Source organism: Toxoplasma gondii, chromosome XI (assembly GCF_000006565.2).
Source record: "Toxoplasma gondii ME49 chromosome XI, whole genome shotgun sequence".
Lineage (NCBI taxonomy): Eukaryota > Apicomplexa > Conoidasida > Eucoccidiorida > Sarcocystidae > Toxoplasma > Toxoplasma gondii.
In genome coordinates, this window is record NC_031479.1 from 1,163,642 (window position 1) to 1,177,082 (window position 13,441).

The 13,441-nt window shown below is 56.6% G+C and overlaps 1 protein-coding gene across 1 annotated transcript; it reads left to right on the forward strand.

Annotated features, from left to right (window-relative positions):
- Nucleotides 1-501: 501 nt before the first annotated feature.
- Nucleotides 502-13,432, forward strand: TGME49_310220 (hypothetical protein; the record flags this gene model as incomplete). The annotated part of the gene is made up of 10 exons (XM_018782615.1): nucleotides 502-1,603; nucleotides 4,973-5,077; nucleotides 6,072-7,197; nucleotides 7,884-8,110; nucleotides 8,577-9,551; nucleotides 10,269-10,354; nucleotides 10,986-11,119; nucleotides 11,774-11,903; nucleotides 12,372-12,466; nucleotides 13,123-13,432. 10 exons carry the CDS (start codon nucleotides 502-504, stop codon nucleotides 13,331-13,333), a joined length of 4,191 nt encoding a protein of 1,396 aa, XP_018635578.1. The 3' UTR covers nucleotides 13,334-13,432.
- Between the last annotated feature and the right edge of the window lie 9 nt (nucleotides 13,433-13,441).

Consider the following 13,441-nt stretch of genomic DNA (forward strand, 5'->3'; position numbering starts at 1 on the left):
CTGCTTCTGGAAAAAGTGAAACTTGCAGTTTGAAGGAGCAGATTTAGCGCTCCGTAGTTCAACCACCTTCCCGTTAGAATTTTTCTATTGGCACTTCGAAACCCTTATTTTGGTGTCAAAGGGCGTGTCTATGCCTGTGCGACTGAACGGACTCTCTCGTCATTATACGCAGGAAATCGGATTTGAGAAAGATGCCCGATTTCTACTTTCGATTTTCCTCCTTTTTTTCTGACTGTCGTCTAAAGATCGCTCTCAACTCGCCGTCCGCAGAGTAGGTTTTCAATTTTTTCTTCACTGTCGGCGATTCTTTTCGTGGTGTTTCCCAGCCGTTAGGTTCTTTTTTTCAGACTCGTTGACTCAGAAGCCCCGTTCAAAATTCCACGGTCGATCCGGCCCGTAGCTGTGCCTTCTTTCCGTGAGCCCAGATCCCAAGGCCTTTGCAGTTTCCCAATCTGACCCTTTTTCTTCCAGACGTCCGTCTTCGCCCTCGCTGCCGTCAATATGCACCCGCCCGTGTCGGCGCGACCAGTCTCTCGTGCTCCGGAGCTTTTTGCCTCAGCTCTCGGCCCTGCTCAGCGAGTCGAGTCTTCTTCTCTGTGTCGCTCGCTTTCTCAGCGCGCCCCAGGGGCCTCGCCTCTGACCCTCAGTGCCGCTGGGGTCGCCCCGCCGATGAGTCCTGCCTGCTTCGCAGCCGGCGACCTCGCCTCCACGAGTCTTTCGGGTGTGGAACCGAAGGCCCAGAAACCCATTCGGTCTGGCAGCAAGAACTTCTCGGATCCCTCCAGGAGGCTGCGCAATCCGCTGGAGAAAACGGAGGCCCCCTGGGGGGTTTCCCTCACCCCCCCCGCGCGCGAAGCCGACGCCACGACTCTCGAGGCTCGCGCAAATCTTCAGAACCAAGCAGCCAAGCCAGACACTCTTTCGTCTGACGAAGACTTGAACCTCGTGGCGACTGCACCCAGTTCGAGAAAAGTCTCCACCCACAGAACTGGCCTTGACATGGCGCGGAACGGGTACCGCACCGTGGACCCGTGGGCGTCCTACGATGCGCGTCAGGACGAAAACGGCGCAAAATCGGCAATCTTTTCGGGACTCGCCGCGAGTGCCGCCGCCCAGAACGAGCCGCAGAAGACTTGGGGAGCCAAGGGTCAAGCTGCGAACCCCGCGCAGGCGGTCACTCGCCTCGTGGGAGAGAAGGACACTGGAGAGTCCGAGTATCCGTACACCGCAAAAGGATCCAACGACTCGTGCAGCACTGCCACCTCCAACTACCACGAAGCCGCGAGGAGCGGCGGACCCACCTGGGGCAGACTAGCCCTGTCAGATGGCATTCGTTACGCGTCGGCGTATTTGGGGAAAAGCTTCTCAGGAACCGGACGGGATGCAATACGGGGAGACTCCCAGGCACTCTACGCATCTGCGACTTCCGTAGGCGACGTTTTCTTCAGACCCACAGTCTCTGCAAATGGCGCCGCACCTGGCGCCGTCCCGGCGCAACCGTACACATCCTACATCTTCGATCCGATGACGCACAACGGGACTTCTGCCTATTCCAAGATCTATTCGCAGACCGACCAAACCGGTCTGTTGAGAAGCGCTGAAGGTAAGACACACATGAGAGCGGTGAGAACGAGTCCCCATAGTCACAGCATCGACGCAATATTTCTTTTTATGTGTCTAGCTAAGAAAAGAGATCCTCAGAGAAGTGCATCGTTGTCTTTGGGGCCTCGAGCAGTCTGCATGTGCCAAAATAAAGTCCCTCTCTGTCTTCACGTCTCGGGTGCAGTGAGTCCTTGCATCCTGCCGGCCAACCTGTCATTGAGTCCCTGTCTTCTCCGGCGAGTCCACACCGTGAAGAAAGCACCTTATTCTCTGTCGAACCGTGAGACCTATCAAACGAGCAGGGCGCACCGGGAAATACCACCGCCAACAGAAGGTCGCCACTCACGAGGAAATAACTCTGCAAGACGCCACGCGCTGAAACGACCCTTTTAGCAATCACCGCACCGCCACTTCAAACATGCCTGTCTCCCCTTTTCATCCCAAATGCGGAGTGGTACGGGAGAGCGGAAGATCCGCACACGGAGCGTCGATGCGTCGCACCCAAGAGCTACGTCATAAACTTTGATTCACGCCGCCAGTCTGCATGTTTTCCACCACGCGAAACTGCATGCGCTTTCGACTCCGAAGAGAGCCGAGGACTGCCTCTTGATGGCGACCTCAGCATCTCTGCACTTCTTTCCTCCGCCACTCATAAGGTGCTTTTCAGCTCATGCGAAAGCAACATGCTATGAACGAACACTGGAAAGGACGTCGCTCAATTTTGAGTTGGAAAGACTGTGAAACAAACCCAATTCGCGTTGAGCCCCCTTTTTCGTTGGATGGTGCAGAGAAGACGAACTGCCTTTCTCTGCCATGCACGGACCACGGCACTGCTCTCTCGGGATCTGCATGCACAGGCGTACACACCATTTTAAGGGTCTTGAGTGACTCAGCTGCACCGACCTAGAAACAATTCAACTGTCTTTGTCGAGTTCTCTGACTTCGTTCCTTCCCTAGATGTGGAACTCATCAATTCGAAGGCAGTTCCGGTTCCGGTTCCGGCGGTCTCGGTTTCCCAAGACTTGCTTGCGACGAAGGATGGCGTTTCGCGGTCGGGAAGCTTCTACCCTCTCCAGACTGCGTCGCTGTCGCTGCCCTCTGAATTTCGCCGTGGTGGTCAGGCAGCGGGACCGGCCACCGGAAGTCTCGACCAAGGCGCCGTCCTCAGGATTCCGTCGACATCTTCGACTTCTCTCGCACATTCGAGCTCCTCAGAGGTTTTCCAGTCTCAGCAAGGACTGCTGCGGACCGCGCCTCAAACTCTTCTTTCAAACGAATCGGTGCCTCTCGGTGTACGGACAGTGGGGTCCGGATCCTTCGTCAGCAGCGAGCCAGTTCCCTTCCACATGCAGCCTCACTCTCAGCCGTTTGCGGGGTTTTTTCCATCCTCCACAGGGCCGCCTCTGCCTTTTGCCTCGAAAATAAGCTACACCCCGGCGCCGCTCCAGGTCTACAGACAGCGACGAGAGAGCGTCGGGGAAGCTGTCCAAAGAGCTTCGCTCCTTCCGGCGGAAGGGCCGAAGCAGGTTTCTTTGACTGACACGCGCAACTCCTCCCACACTTGGCTGGCACCCTGCGAGTTGTCGAAAACGCAAGCGCGCCGCCTGTCGCTCCCGACCGGAGCTGCGAGAGCTTCCTGCGAGAGGGGCAGCGACGCGCAGCGGGTCTTCCCTTCTTGGGCGACCTACACTTCGGTCTCGGGTGTTCTTGGCGAACAACACAGCATGAGCATCCCGCAAGTTTTGGAGACAAGACATCCCGCCAGGCAATCTCAAGTGATCTACGGACTCGCAGAAGGCGCCGCGCCGCACCAGCCAGGTCCGACCCCCGCCTACGGCTTCGGCATCGCGCCCAGCCGAGGTGTATGTACACCTCCGCTCGTCCCGTCCGTCCCGCTGTACTCCTGCTCGAAGGGGGAGGCGGCTGTCGCGTCTTCGGCTCTTCGGTCGGCTTCCGCGTACTCCGCAGAGGACCGGAAAAGGTTCGGGCGGGGGGCGTTCTCTCCAGCCTCCGCTCGTGCAGGCGAGAATCCTGAGGCCTCTCCACCCACGAAAGTGGAAAACCTTCTCCCGCAAAGTGTCGAAGGAGATCTGCAACCTCGAGACCCTTGCCGCCGAGCCGTGAAGAGTAGCGGCGCCAGCAGTCCCTGGTCGGTGGCTGCGACTTGCAACAGCAGCCGCAGCAGCCGGTATTGGGGAAGTTCAAGAAAGGGTGACGGAGCGTCGCCTGCGAGTTCGCGAGCAAGTTTCCATGTCTCACCACTTTCAGGAGGGGTCAGGGAACTGTCTCGAGATCGCTGTAGCGAGGCGCGAGACACGGAGTCGCTTTTCGGTACCGAGGAACGTGAAAGGTCTGTGGACGCGGTAGGTCGGACGCAGAGGGCCGAGACTCGCGGTGCCTCTTCGGCTTCGATTAGGGTGAAGAGGGGACAAGGCAGCGCTCCCCACCTCCGCTCGAGGAGTTTGGAGGCTCGCCGCATGCCGGGAGCTGCCGAGAAAATCACCAGAGACGCCACGAGTGTGTGGAAGTCGAGGGAAGGGCCAAACAAAGACTTGTTGCGAGGCCGCGGAGCCTCCCAAGGTTTCCAGTCGCTCTTTGACGATGCTGTCGCTGCGATCGGCGCCTTTTTTGGACAAGAAGACACTGAAGAGAAGGCGGGAAAACGCCGAGACGAAGGGGACTGCGATTCGTCGATGAAACCCAGGAGAGAAGACAAGCGCGGACAGGAACAGGGTATCTTTTCTCCACAGAGAATCGGTTCCTGAGACAAAGAACAGCGACATAGAGGGACTAGGATTCGAGCGACGAGCGATCATTCGTGTTCTCGTGGTCGCCCAATGCCGGGGGTTTGAACAAGCTGAAAGTGCGACATTGGGGGGAGAGGGAAGAAAAAGGAAATTCATCATTCGGTCTCCGGCATGTCTGAATGGCTCGCGTTAATGCCCGCGATCATGCACCGGCGGAAGGACGTTCTTCATGCCTTCATCCTGAAAGCGAGCTTTTTCATTCCCGATTGTCAAATGTGGCGCCTTTGTTACTCTCATTAAAAGGAATTCTGAACGGAGAATGTCCTGTTACGTTTTCGATGGACATCTTCGTCTCCTCTCGTTCCTCTGCGCTTGCTAGGTATCCGTCCAGTCTGCATGTCACTTTTCTGTACTTGTCACTTTCGAGCTTTCAGTGTCGCTTTCGAAGATGCACATAACTTTATTGTATCTTTCGAAGTTGTGGTTCTCTGCCCGGTTCTCTTCCTCAGTTTTCCTTCCCTCTGTTCATGTCTCTTCCGCACATTTGCCTTCCTCTCTCTTTCTCTCTCTTTCAAAATGTGACTCATTCGTCCGCTCAGCTTCCACGTTGTGTCTACCTGCAGACGGGAACGCTGCCTCGCCGCTCGGAACGACGCGTCCCGGTGCGCCGGTGTATCCTGTGACTCTGGGCTACACAGCGGCTACCTCAGGATATGGCCAGGCTGTCGGTAAGAACTTTCTCGAGGAAACGAGAAACAACGTAGGGAGAGACTGTTCCCGCCTGTTTGGCGGGCGCCCTTCGAGGGTCTCTCGGAGAAAGCACACGAACCCAACAAACGCCACCGTTTGACTCCTAGTGTGCCTCGTTCCAGCGAAGAGACCCAAGTCAAATTCTCCTCACGTTTCACCCTCTGTAGAAATAGTCATATAGAACTTGGGTGTCTGTTTCTCATAGTCGGAGTCACAGTCAGAGTCCTAGGCATTTCAAACTCGACGAGCGCCTTGCGTAGTTGACTTCTACACTCTCTCTGCCGCAGAGCAACAGGTTCTTCTCCAACGACCAGACGGCAGAGAAAACGACGTAAACCTCCAGCGTCCTTATCAATGAAAACTTACGTTCGTGTGCGCTTACATGCATGTGCAGGCCCACAAATATATATATATATATATATGCATATATATGTATATGTATATATATAGATGTAGATGTGTTTATATGCTTTCTTGGGGAGTCCCTACACATGTCTCTTCTCTGCATGCGTTGAGGAATACCTTTTCGAAATCTTGTGGACGTGTAGACGCTTTTGTGCCATGCGACTTGCAGTGCGTATCTCTGTCCACCGTGACGGCAGTTCTGGGCCGAAGAGTCCTACGTGCATAGTCGACATAGGATACAGTCCAGAATCAAACACAAAATACACTTCTTCACATGACTCCATAGACTCCTTTATTCACCGTTTCATTTCGCTTTCTTGTCTTCAAACAGTCCTTGTCCATCTGCCATTTCCACGGAACGTAGCTCTTTCCCCAGCCCTGCTCCAAGTGTATCGATACCCCGGACAGGTGTTCCGCAGATCTCTCTTCCCCTTGTGGTTTTATCTGTGTGATTGATGCATCTCCTCCTTCTCGTGATTGTTTCCTTGTGGTATTACCGTCCCCTTTCTGGTTGGTAGACGTTTCGTTTTTGATTTTCTGCCTTCTGACCGTTTTCGGCGTCCTCAGGCTCGACGCAGGGCCTGCCTGCGTTTCCCGTCGCGCCGCTAGAGCCTATGTACCTCTCCTGCAACTCCGTGGACTACCGCCCAGCCGTTAAGCTGTCTCCTGTGCGGAATGTAACGAGCGGGGTTTCTCCCGCTGCGCCCGCCCCTGTCTCCTGGCATGCGCTGTCGTCTCTGCTCGCGTCTGCGCCGTCTCCGCCAGTGTGTCCACCTGTCTCCGGCGCGCCTGGAGTGCCGCCTCCCTCGCAGCCGACGCGCGACACCCCACCCGCTGCAGTCCACTCCACGGAAGCCTCTGCGAGCCCGCCACCGTCGCCTGCGGAGCGGCAGCAAGACGACTTGGACAAGAAGGTTCGCCGGAACCTGCGGACTGTCTCCGACGGCCTTGGAGACTCCTCGTGTAGGGCGCTGTCTCCCGCGGGATCGCCGTCAACGCAATCGCGACTCCACCTGTTCTGTGGGGTCGTGGCGAGGCCTATGAAACCCGCAGGAGGCCTCGGAGCCTCCCCGAGGGACCGGGGGGCGCATCACGCGAGTCTGCAGGCATCGTTCCAGACGGGAGAGCGCAATGCGGTCGGCCTGACCTCGCTCCTTCTGGAGAAAACTGCGAAGCCGGCGAACCGAACCCGACTCCTGTCGAAGCCACTGCAGCTCGTCCACGTGAACCGCTGGGACGGACGCGAGGTCCTGACGATTGATGAGCAGGCGAAGAAGTTCCTCAGCGAGCTGGGAACTCAGCATGTGGCGGTGATCTCGATTTGCGGGGTCACTCAGACCGGAAAGTCCAGCTTCGCGAACCTTCTTCTCGACGACTCACACATGCTGTCGGCCGGCGGCTTCCCTGTGGGGTCGCCGGCTCTCTGCGGAGACAGGGGCGCCTTCAGAAGTGTCTCGCCCTGCAACTCGTTCGCGGTGGGAGACCGGCGGGCTCCAGAGGGACTCGGGGCCGAGACGGGGGATGACGAAGACGAGTTCAGAGGCGAAGCTGGAAAGAAGTTCACGCAGCGCATTCTCAGCGACGGGTGCACCGAAGGCGTCTGGATTCAAGCTGTCTGCGGAGGCAGCAGCGAGGCCGGTGCCGACGGCAGAGAAGACCTCGTCTACCTTATCCTCGACTTCGAGGGTGTTGGGTGAGGAGAATCAGGGAGAGAAGAAAGAGCAGAAACGTTGACAGAAGAGCGGAGAGACGGGGCAAGGGTGGCGTGTAGCTGCCTTAAGCAGTCCAGTGGGGTGTGGTGGTGTAATCCTCGAGTGAATCAGTACCTCCGTGTCGGCCGCTGGTCTCCAGTTACGAGATGCACGCAACCAAGTTCGCGGTGACTCCTCTCAGTGCGGGATGCTTATTTTTCACATACTGGTATCTGAGTAGTCCAGTGGGGTGGCGAGTACAGCAGCCAGGAAGAGCTGGACAGAGCGCAAAATGGGGGAGTAAGGGCGGGGAGGGAACGTAGAAGAAGCAGAGATCCAAAGGTCTCGCGTGAGTCCTGCCGAAGAGAACGTCTAGATGCGCAGATAGATGAGGACACCAAGAGGAGAGAGAGGGAGATGCAACATGCTTCACGTCATATCTGTGCCTGGAGAGTCCTCTGTCTTCCACGGATCCCCTGAAACGCCAGTTCTGGACCGTGTAGAAGATTTCTGAGACTGTTTTCAGAGACAAGGAGGCTCCAGGCTTCTCCATCGACTCCACTCGTCTGTATGCGACTCCGCGTCTGAGCACGCGTGTAGAAAGGCGGGGGGCGTGCACACCCGTTTCCAGTTCCGATTTCGACGTCAAACCTTTTCGAATTCCTCTTTGTTTTCTGCGTTCTCGCAGATGCACCCGAAAGACCGTCGAACACGATCAGCGGCTCTTCACCCTGGCCATGCTCGTATCGCACTACTTGATTTACACGACGCGTGGTGTTCTGGACGCCGACGCAGTCTCGGGTCTCGCGTCCGTCTCCCTCTGGACGCAGCGACTCCTGCAGGGCGGCGGAGACAGATGTCCTGCCCGAGAGGCCTCGCCGCTCGACACCAGCCGCGCCTCGCCCACGCGAGAAGGTTCGTCGAAACTTTGCAACGGGGATCGGCACTAAGCGACCTAGGTCTGCGAAAGGGCATCTGCGTGTCAATCACACTTCAGGGGGGAACACAGCTGTACAGCGAGGAAGAGACAGAACGGGAAAAGAAAGGTGATGGCAGAGAACACTGGAGAAACGCAGAGCGACAGAGAAAGGAAGACACAAGGGAAAGCGAAGGAAAATCGAAAGGGGTGGAAAATGAGTAGACGGACGCCCTGAATTCAGGAGGAAGTGTAAGGAAGGAACTGGGAACTTGAGGGACGTTTCAGCCTCAGTCTCCAGAGAGGGAGACGTCCGCGAAATGAATGCGCTTGCTTTGCCTAGATCTCGCCTTCCACTCTGCGTTCGCCATGGATCGAAAACGCGTTTTACGCTTGCTTCTCGACTTCGTGCTTCTCCATCGCCAGGCACTCCCAGAGCCCTCAGAGTCTCCCTTTGTTGCTCAGGTGCTTCGCCCACAGCGGGTCCGTCTGTACCTTCGGGATGGCGAGCACCGCCGCTGCTATGGATTCTTCAAGACTTCAATTTCACGTTGTGCGACGAAGACGGCTATCCCCTGACAGAGACGGACTACCTGGAGGGGATCATGGCGACGGCGTCGCACCCCGCATCTTGCTGCTCTCCCTTCTCCACTTTCCCCGCGTCGTCCACGGCTCTCAGCCGGACTTGCGCGGAGTTGAATCTGCCGCATGTTCGCATGCTCCGGCAGCAACTGGAGACGCTGTTTGGCGACCGGACGTGTGTGGGGTTGCCGCACCCGCTGGGAGACTTCGGGCCGGACTTTGGAGACAGTGTGGGGTGCGAGGTACCTTCGCAAGGCTCCAAGTCCGCGCGCGAGGGCGCGAGTGTCGGGGCCTTCCTGGCGACGCCCCGGCAGTCGGCGGCCTTCGCCTCGTCCTTCCCGTGCCTGGGGAACCGCGCGCGAACCGCGGAGGGCGTCGGCGAGTCTCGGAGTCCCGGTACCCGGCAGGGCGACGCACAGAGCGCCTTCTCGGCCTCGTCGCCCCCGCCCACGCAAGGCAGGTCGCGCGGACGCGACGGTCCTGCCCTCGAGACGGTGCCTGTCTCCGAGTTCCAGCCGATTTTCCGCCGGCGGATGCAGCAGACGAAGAACCTCGTTTTCAAGGAGTGCCGCCTGAAGGTTGCCCAGAGCGTGGCGATCACAGGCCCCGGATTCGTGAAGATTCTTCAGAGAATGATCGACGGCATCAACGGCGGCCAGGTCCCCGAGAGCGGCTCCGTTGTCGTCGTGGTCCAGCGAGAAGAGTGCCGAAAGTGGAAAGAAAAGTGCGAAGAAGTTTTCGTGAACGACCTCAGAGAGGCCTTCCAAAGTCGCTTGCCTCTCGCCAGCAGAGAGCTCCAGGAGGGCTCCCTCGCTCTGCAGAAAAAGGCCCTGGCCCTCTTCAAAATGCACGTCATCGGTGAGAAGGCAACGTGGCGGGGTGTGGGGTGGCTGAGGGGCGGGAACTCTACAAGAAAGGAAGAGTGCTCTGGGAGCGTTCAGCGGAGGCGAAAGAGAGAAATGGGAGGGAGGAGTTCGCACAAGCGAGGAAAGAAATAGGAAACTACGCAGCTGGTGGGCGAAGAAGAAGGTGGAAAGATTCTCTCGAGTCGTGAGGGTGCTTGCAAATGCGGGGAGCGCGAGACGGAGAAACGAACGAGACGCCATGCTTCGGGAGAGACACAAGCGAGAAAAAGGCGGCCAGGAATCTTCACGTCGGAACTGGAAGCGGGGCAAGGGAACTGAAAACCGGAGGGGCGACACTCGTCTGCGAAAGGAACAGCAAAAAAATCTGCAGGACGAGGGAAAACAGAAAGACGAAGGTCTACGAAGGACCAAGAGGTCTGAGTCTCTGGTGATGTTCTTTTTACATTGGTCATGCATGTCGCCGCATGCCCTTCACTCGCGACGTCTCTTCAAGTAGTCAGATCAAACGAGGAGAAGACATTGTTCCATCCACCCTAAACGTCTCTTAGCCCGGGGAGTTGACGACAACGAGGGAATGACAACGAGGGAACGATGGTTGTCGCGGAGAAGCTACCTTGAAACAAGAGACGGCGCATTTATCTGCATTGCTTCATTGACAGTGAAGAGAAGACGAGTCAGAATGTCTCCAGTGTCTTCCTGTTCTGTGCAGGAGACGACGATGTCGTTAGAGGCTACAAACAGCAACTGAAAGATCGCCTTCGGAAAATTACAGATCGAGCCATGGACGAGAACGAGGTCAGAAAGACACCCCCGCTTGTTGTGACAGTTTTCGTCGTCTGTCGAGCTTTTTTCTCTCGGCCGTTCCTTCCTGGAGATATGTCGATTTCCTCTGCCTCGTACTCTCGGTTGCCTTTCTGTCAGGGTCAACCTGCTCGGAGGTGACCTCAGTGGGTCCTCTCTGCGTCGAGCACGAGTGTGTGTGTCTCAGCTCTGGTTCCTTCCGTCTTTGTGGGCTGTCTCAATCCGTTGCTTCTCTGAATTGAGTTGCCGTGTGAGGCCCAAGCTGACAGCCCACAAATCGCTTCACGAGACTTTTCTATTTTCTGCTCAAGACTCCAGTTTTGACCGACGGATAAACCAGTTTTTCGTGATTTCTGGTTATCCTACCAGAACTCATGTTCGATTGGAAGCTGCAGTCATTGCCGTTGTTGACTTGGTGCTAGCGTAGAACTCATCCGGGTGATCCAGAACTGTGGCCCTCCAAGCGGATAGAAACAGGTTCTGTTCGAGCGTTTACTTGTCTCCGCGTTCTTCTCCGTTCACTTCCGCGCCTTTATTTCCGCATGTCGCGGGCCTTCTTCTCCTGCGAGAAAAGAGCGTTCGTGTTTCCGGAGACGCTGAGCCGTTTTCGATCTTTGTTATGCAGAGACACGGAGAGTGGAAAGCAAGGTCCCGCCTGCGCGCTCTCCGCGAGAGGCTGCGCATCGATGAAAAACTGAACGAGAGGCTTTACGAGAGCATGACCGAAGTCAACGAAGATGCAGAACGCTTAAAACGAGAGTAAGACAGAGCTGAGGAAAGAAACGGACAGCCCACTCTTGCCTCAGAGCCTCAGGGAGAAGCAGACAGCGCGCAACGCCACAGCCTGCAGATGCCGTCGCAAGTGCTCTCTGTGCGGGTGTCTCTCTCTGCCCCTGCAAGAGACAAAGAGTAGACACAGAGGTGGAGTGAATGCGTTGAACTCGATGACTCTCTCTGCACCTGCTAGCGACAAAGAGTAGACACAAAGGTGGATTGCCAGTTGATGTCACAATGGCCCACAACCGGTGACTTGCTGACGCTGTGTCGCGGTTCCGTTTCCGTGGGGTCTGTCAGGACGAATGTCGGTCACAGAGATTCCAAGATGTTCTTGTGGTTAACGTCTGTGGCGAGAACAAGAGAGTCATCGCTCTTCTCAGACTTGTCAGACTAAGGGCAATGGGCTCAATGCGCGTTTGTCAATACATATACCTGTTACATGGATGATGTCTGTTCGCGTTTCTCTCCCCCTACGTTTGTTGATATGTACTTCCTCTGGAACCTTTTGGGCGAAAGAGAGCGATGTCGCATTGTTCGGCGTATGTTTCCTGCCAAGCACAGATACTCAGTTTTCCCCGTTCTCCCCCTTGAGACGTTTACCTGCCTCTTGTGTGTCTCTTTTCCTTCCTTTGTCAGATTCAACGCAGACATCCGAGGGCCGAGCCACGTGTATCAGCGCGTGATTAACGACCAGATCGACGAGCTTCTCGCGAAAGGCAGCGAAATTGTTTGCGGGGCGCTTCTCGACCAGAGTCGCCTAGCTGAGGTGCGTGGACACCTCGTCGAAACTTTGTCAATTATTCGTTAGGGTCAGAAGAGCAGCTTTGTAAAGAGCGTCTTGATGCCAGAAAAAACTCGTGTTCTCTCAAAGAATCTGGACTCTGGAGAAGGTCTTTCCTCTCTGAGGAACGTCCCTTTTTCCTTTTAAAAAACGCGTCTTTGACAGAACCCTGACGCCGAGACTGGCAAACGTGTGACCTGACCGTCCAGCGTCGCCGGAAAGGAGGCCTCAGTTCGTTTAGAGCCGTGAGACCACGACAGAAAGGGATGCCTTTCTCGCTTTTCGACGTAAAAGAGCGTCTGCACTTGGCCACCCGACAGAGGGTCGTTCGGAGTCTGAGGCCGCGGGGCTTGTGGTTCGCCACAGGACTTCGAGGAGGTCGCGGGCCGCCTGACAAGTGCTAGGGTGCCTTGCCTTGACCTTTCAATGTTCTGTTTGCTTTTCTGCATGCAGAAAACCGTGCATGAGCTCCAGCAGAGGGCCCAGGACGCCGAGATGTCTCTGGAAAAGGCACTCGAACTGGAGCAGCAGCTGCAGCATCGCGATTAGTGAGTTTCTGCATCTCTTTTTTCTCTGGTTTTGCGTCTGTGTCCCCTTCCCGCTTGGGTCCTCCTGCAACATGCGTCGTTTCGCCGTCTGTTTGCATTCTCCGGCTTGGTTAGCTTTTCTCTCCTTCGTGATCCCCCCTTTTTTTTGACAACCGGGTGCGGGGCGCGCGCGTCAGAACTTCGACAAGTTTTCTGGAGTTCGTCGTGGTGTGGCTTTCTTGTTTGCCTCGCGACCGCCTTCGTCCTCGTGCTGCTCCACCCTTCTTCCTCTGGCACCTTGCTCTGCGTCCTTCCTCTCTCTGTCGCTCTTTCCTCCCCTCGAGATCCACCCGCACAATTGACTTTGCTCCGGTTCCTCGCGTCGTCAGTGTTTTGCCTTTCTCGCGCCGGTCTTCTTCTCCAGTGCGGTGGTACCCTCTGTCCGCTCTCTGTCCTCGAAGTTGGCAGTCTGTGTTTGCGCCTCTTTTCTCCGTCGCTCTCGACGTGTGTTTTCTTCGCGCTTCTCTGACGTCGCAAGGTTTTTTCTGGCCAAGAAGCCTCTGTCTCTCGCTCTGTTCCACGCCCTCGGAACGCTCTCCCTTCGATGCCTGCTGAGCTTCACGTCTCGCCTGTCCGCGTGTGGCTGCGTCTGCATCGTTCCTTTGGCATGTTCGCAGCGAGGCGGAAGAACTGAGGCGAGCGCTGCAAGAAGAGAGAGCAGCGAATCGAGGACAAGCGACTTTGCGAAGCGGCGAGTTCGACTGCGACGAAGACTTTGACGACCCCTACCGACGGCGCGGGTCGTTTTACCGACGGTCGGGCCGCTCCAGGTTTGCCACCGGGGATCAAAGCAAATGCTTCCGACAACGGAAATGCACAATCATGTAGGCAGATGAATCGTTTCAGGCCGCCCTGCACGGTCCAGGGGCGTCCTGTGGCGTCCCAGCAACCGAACGCCGTAGACGCCTTTTTCGGGAACCCCCCGGGCAGCGGCCG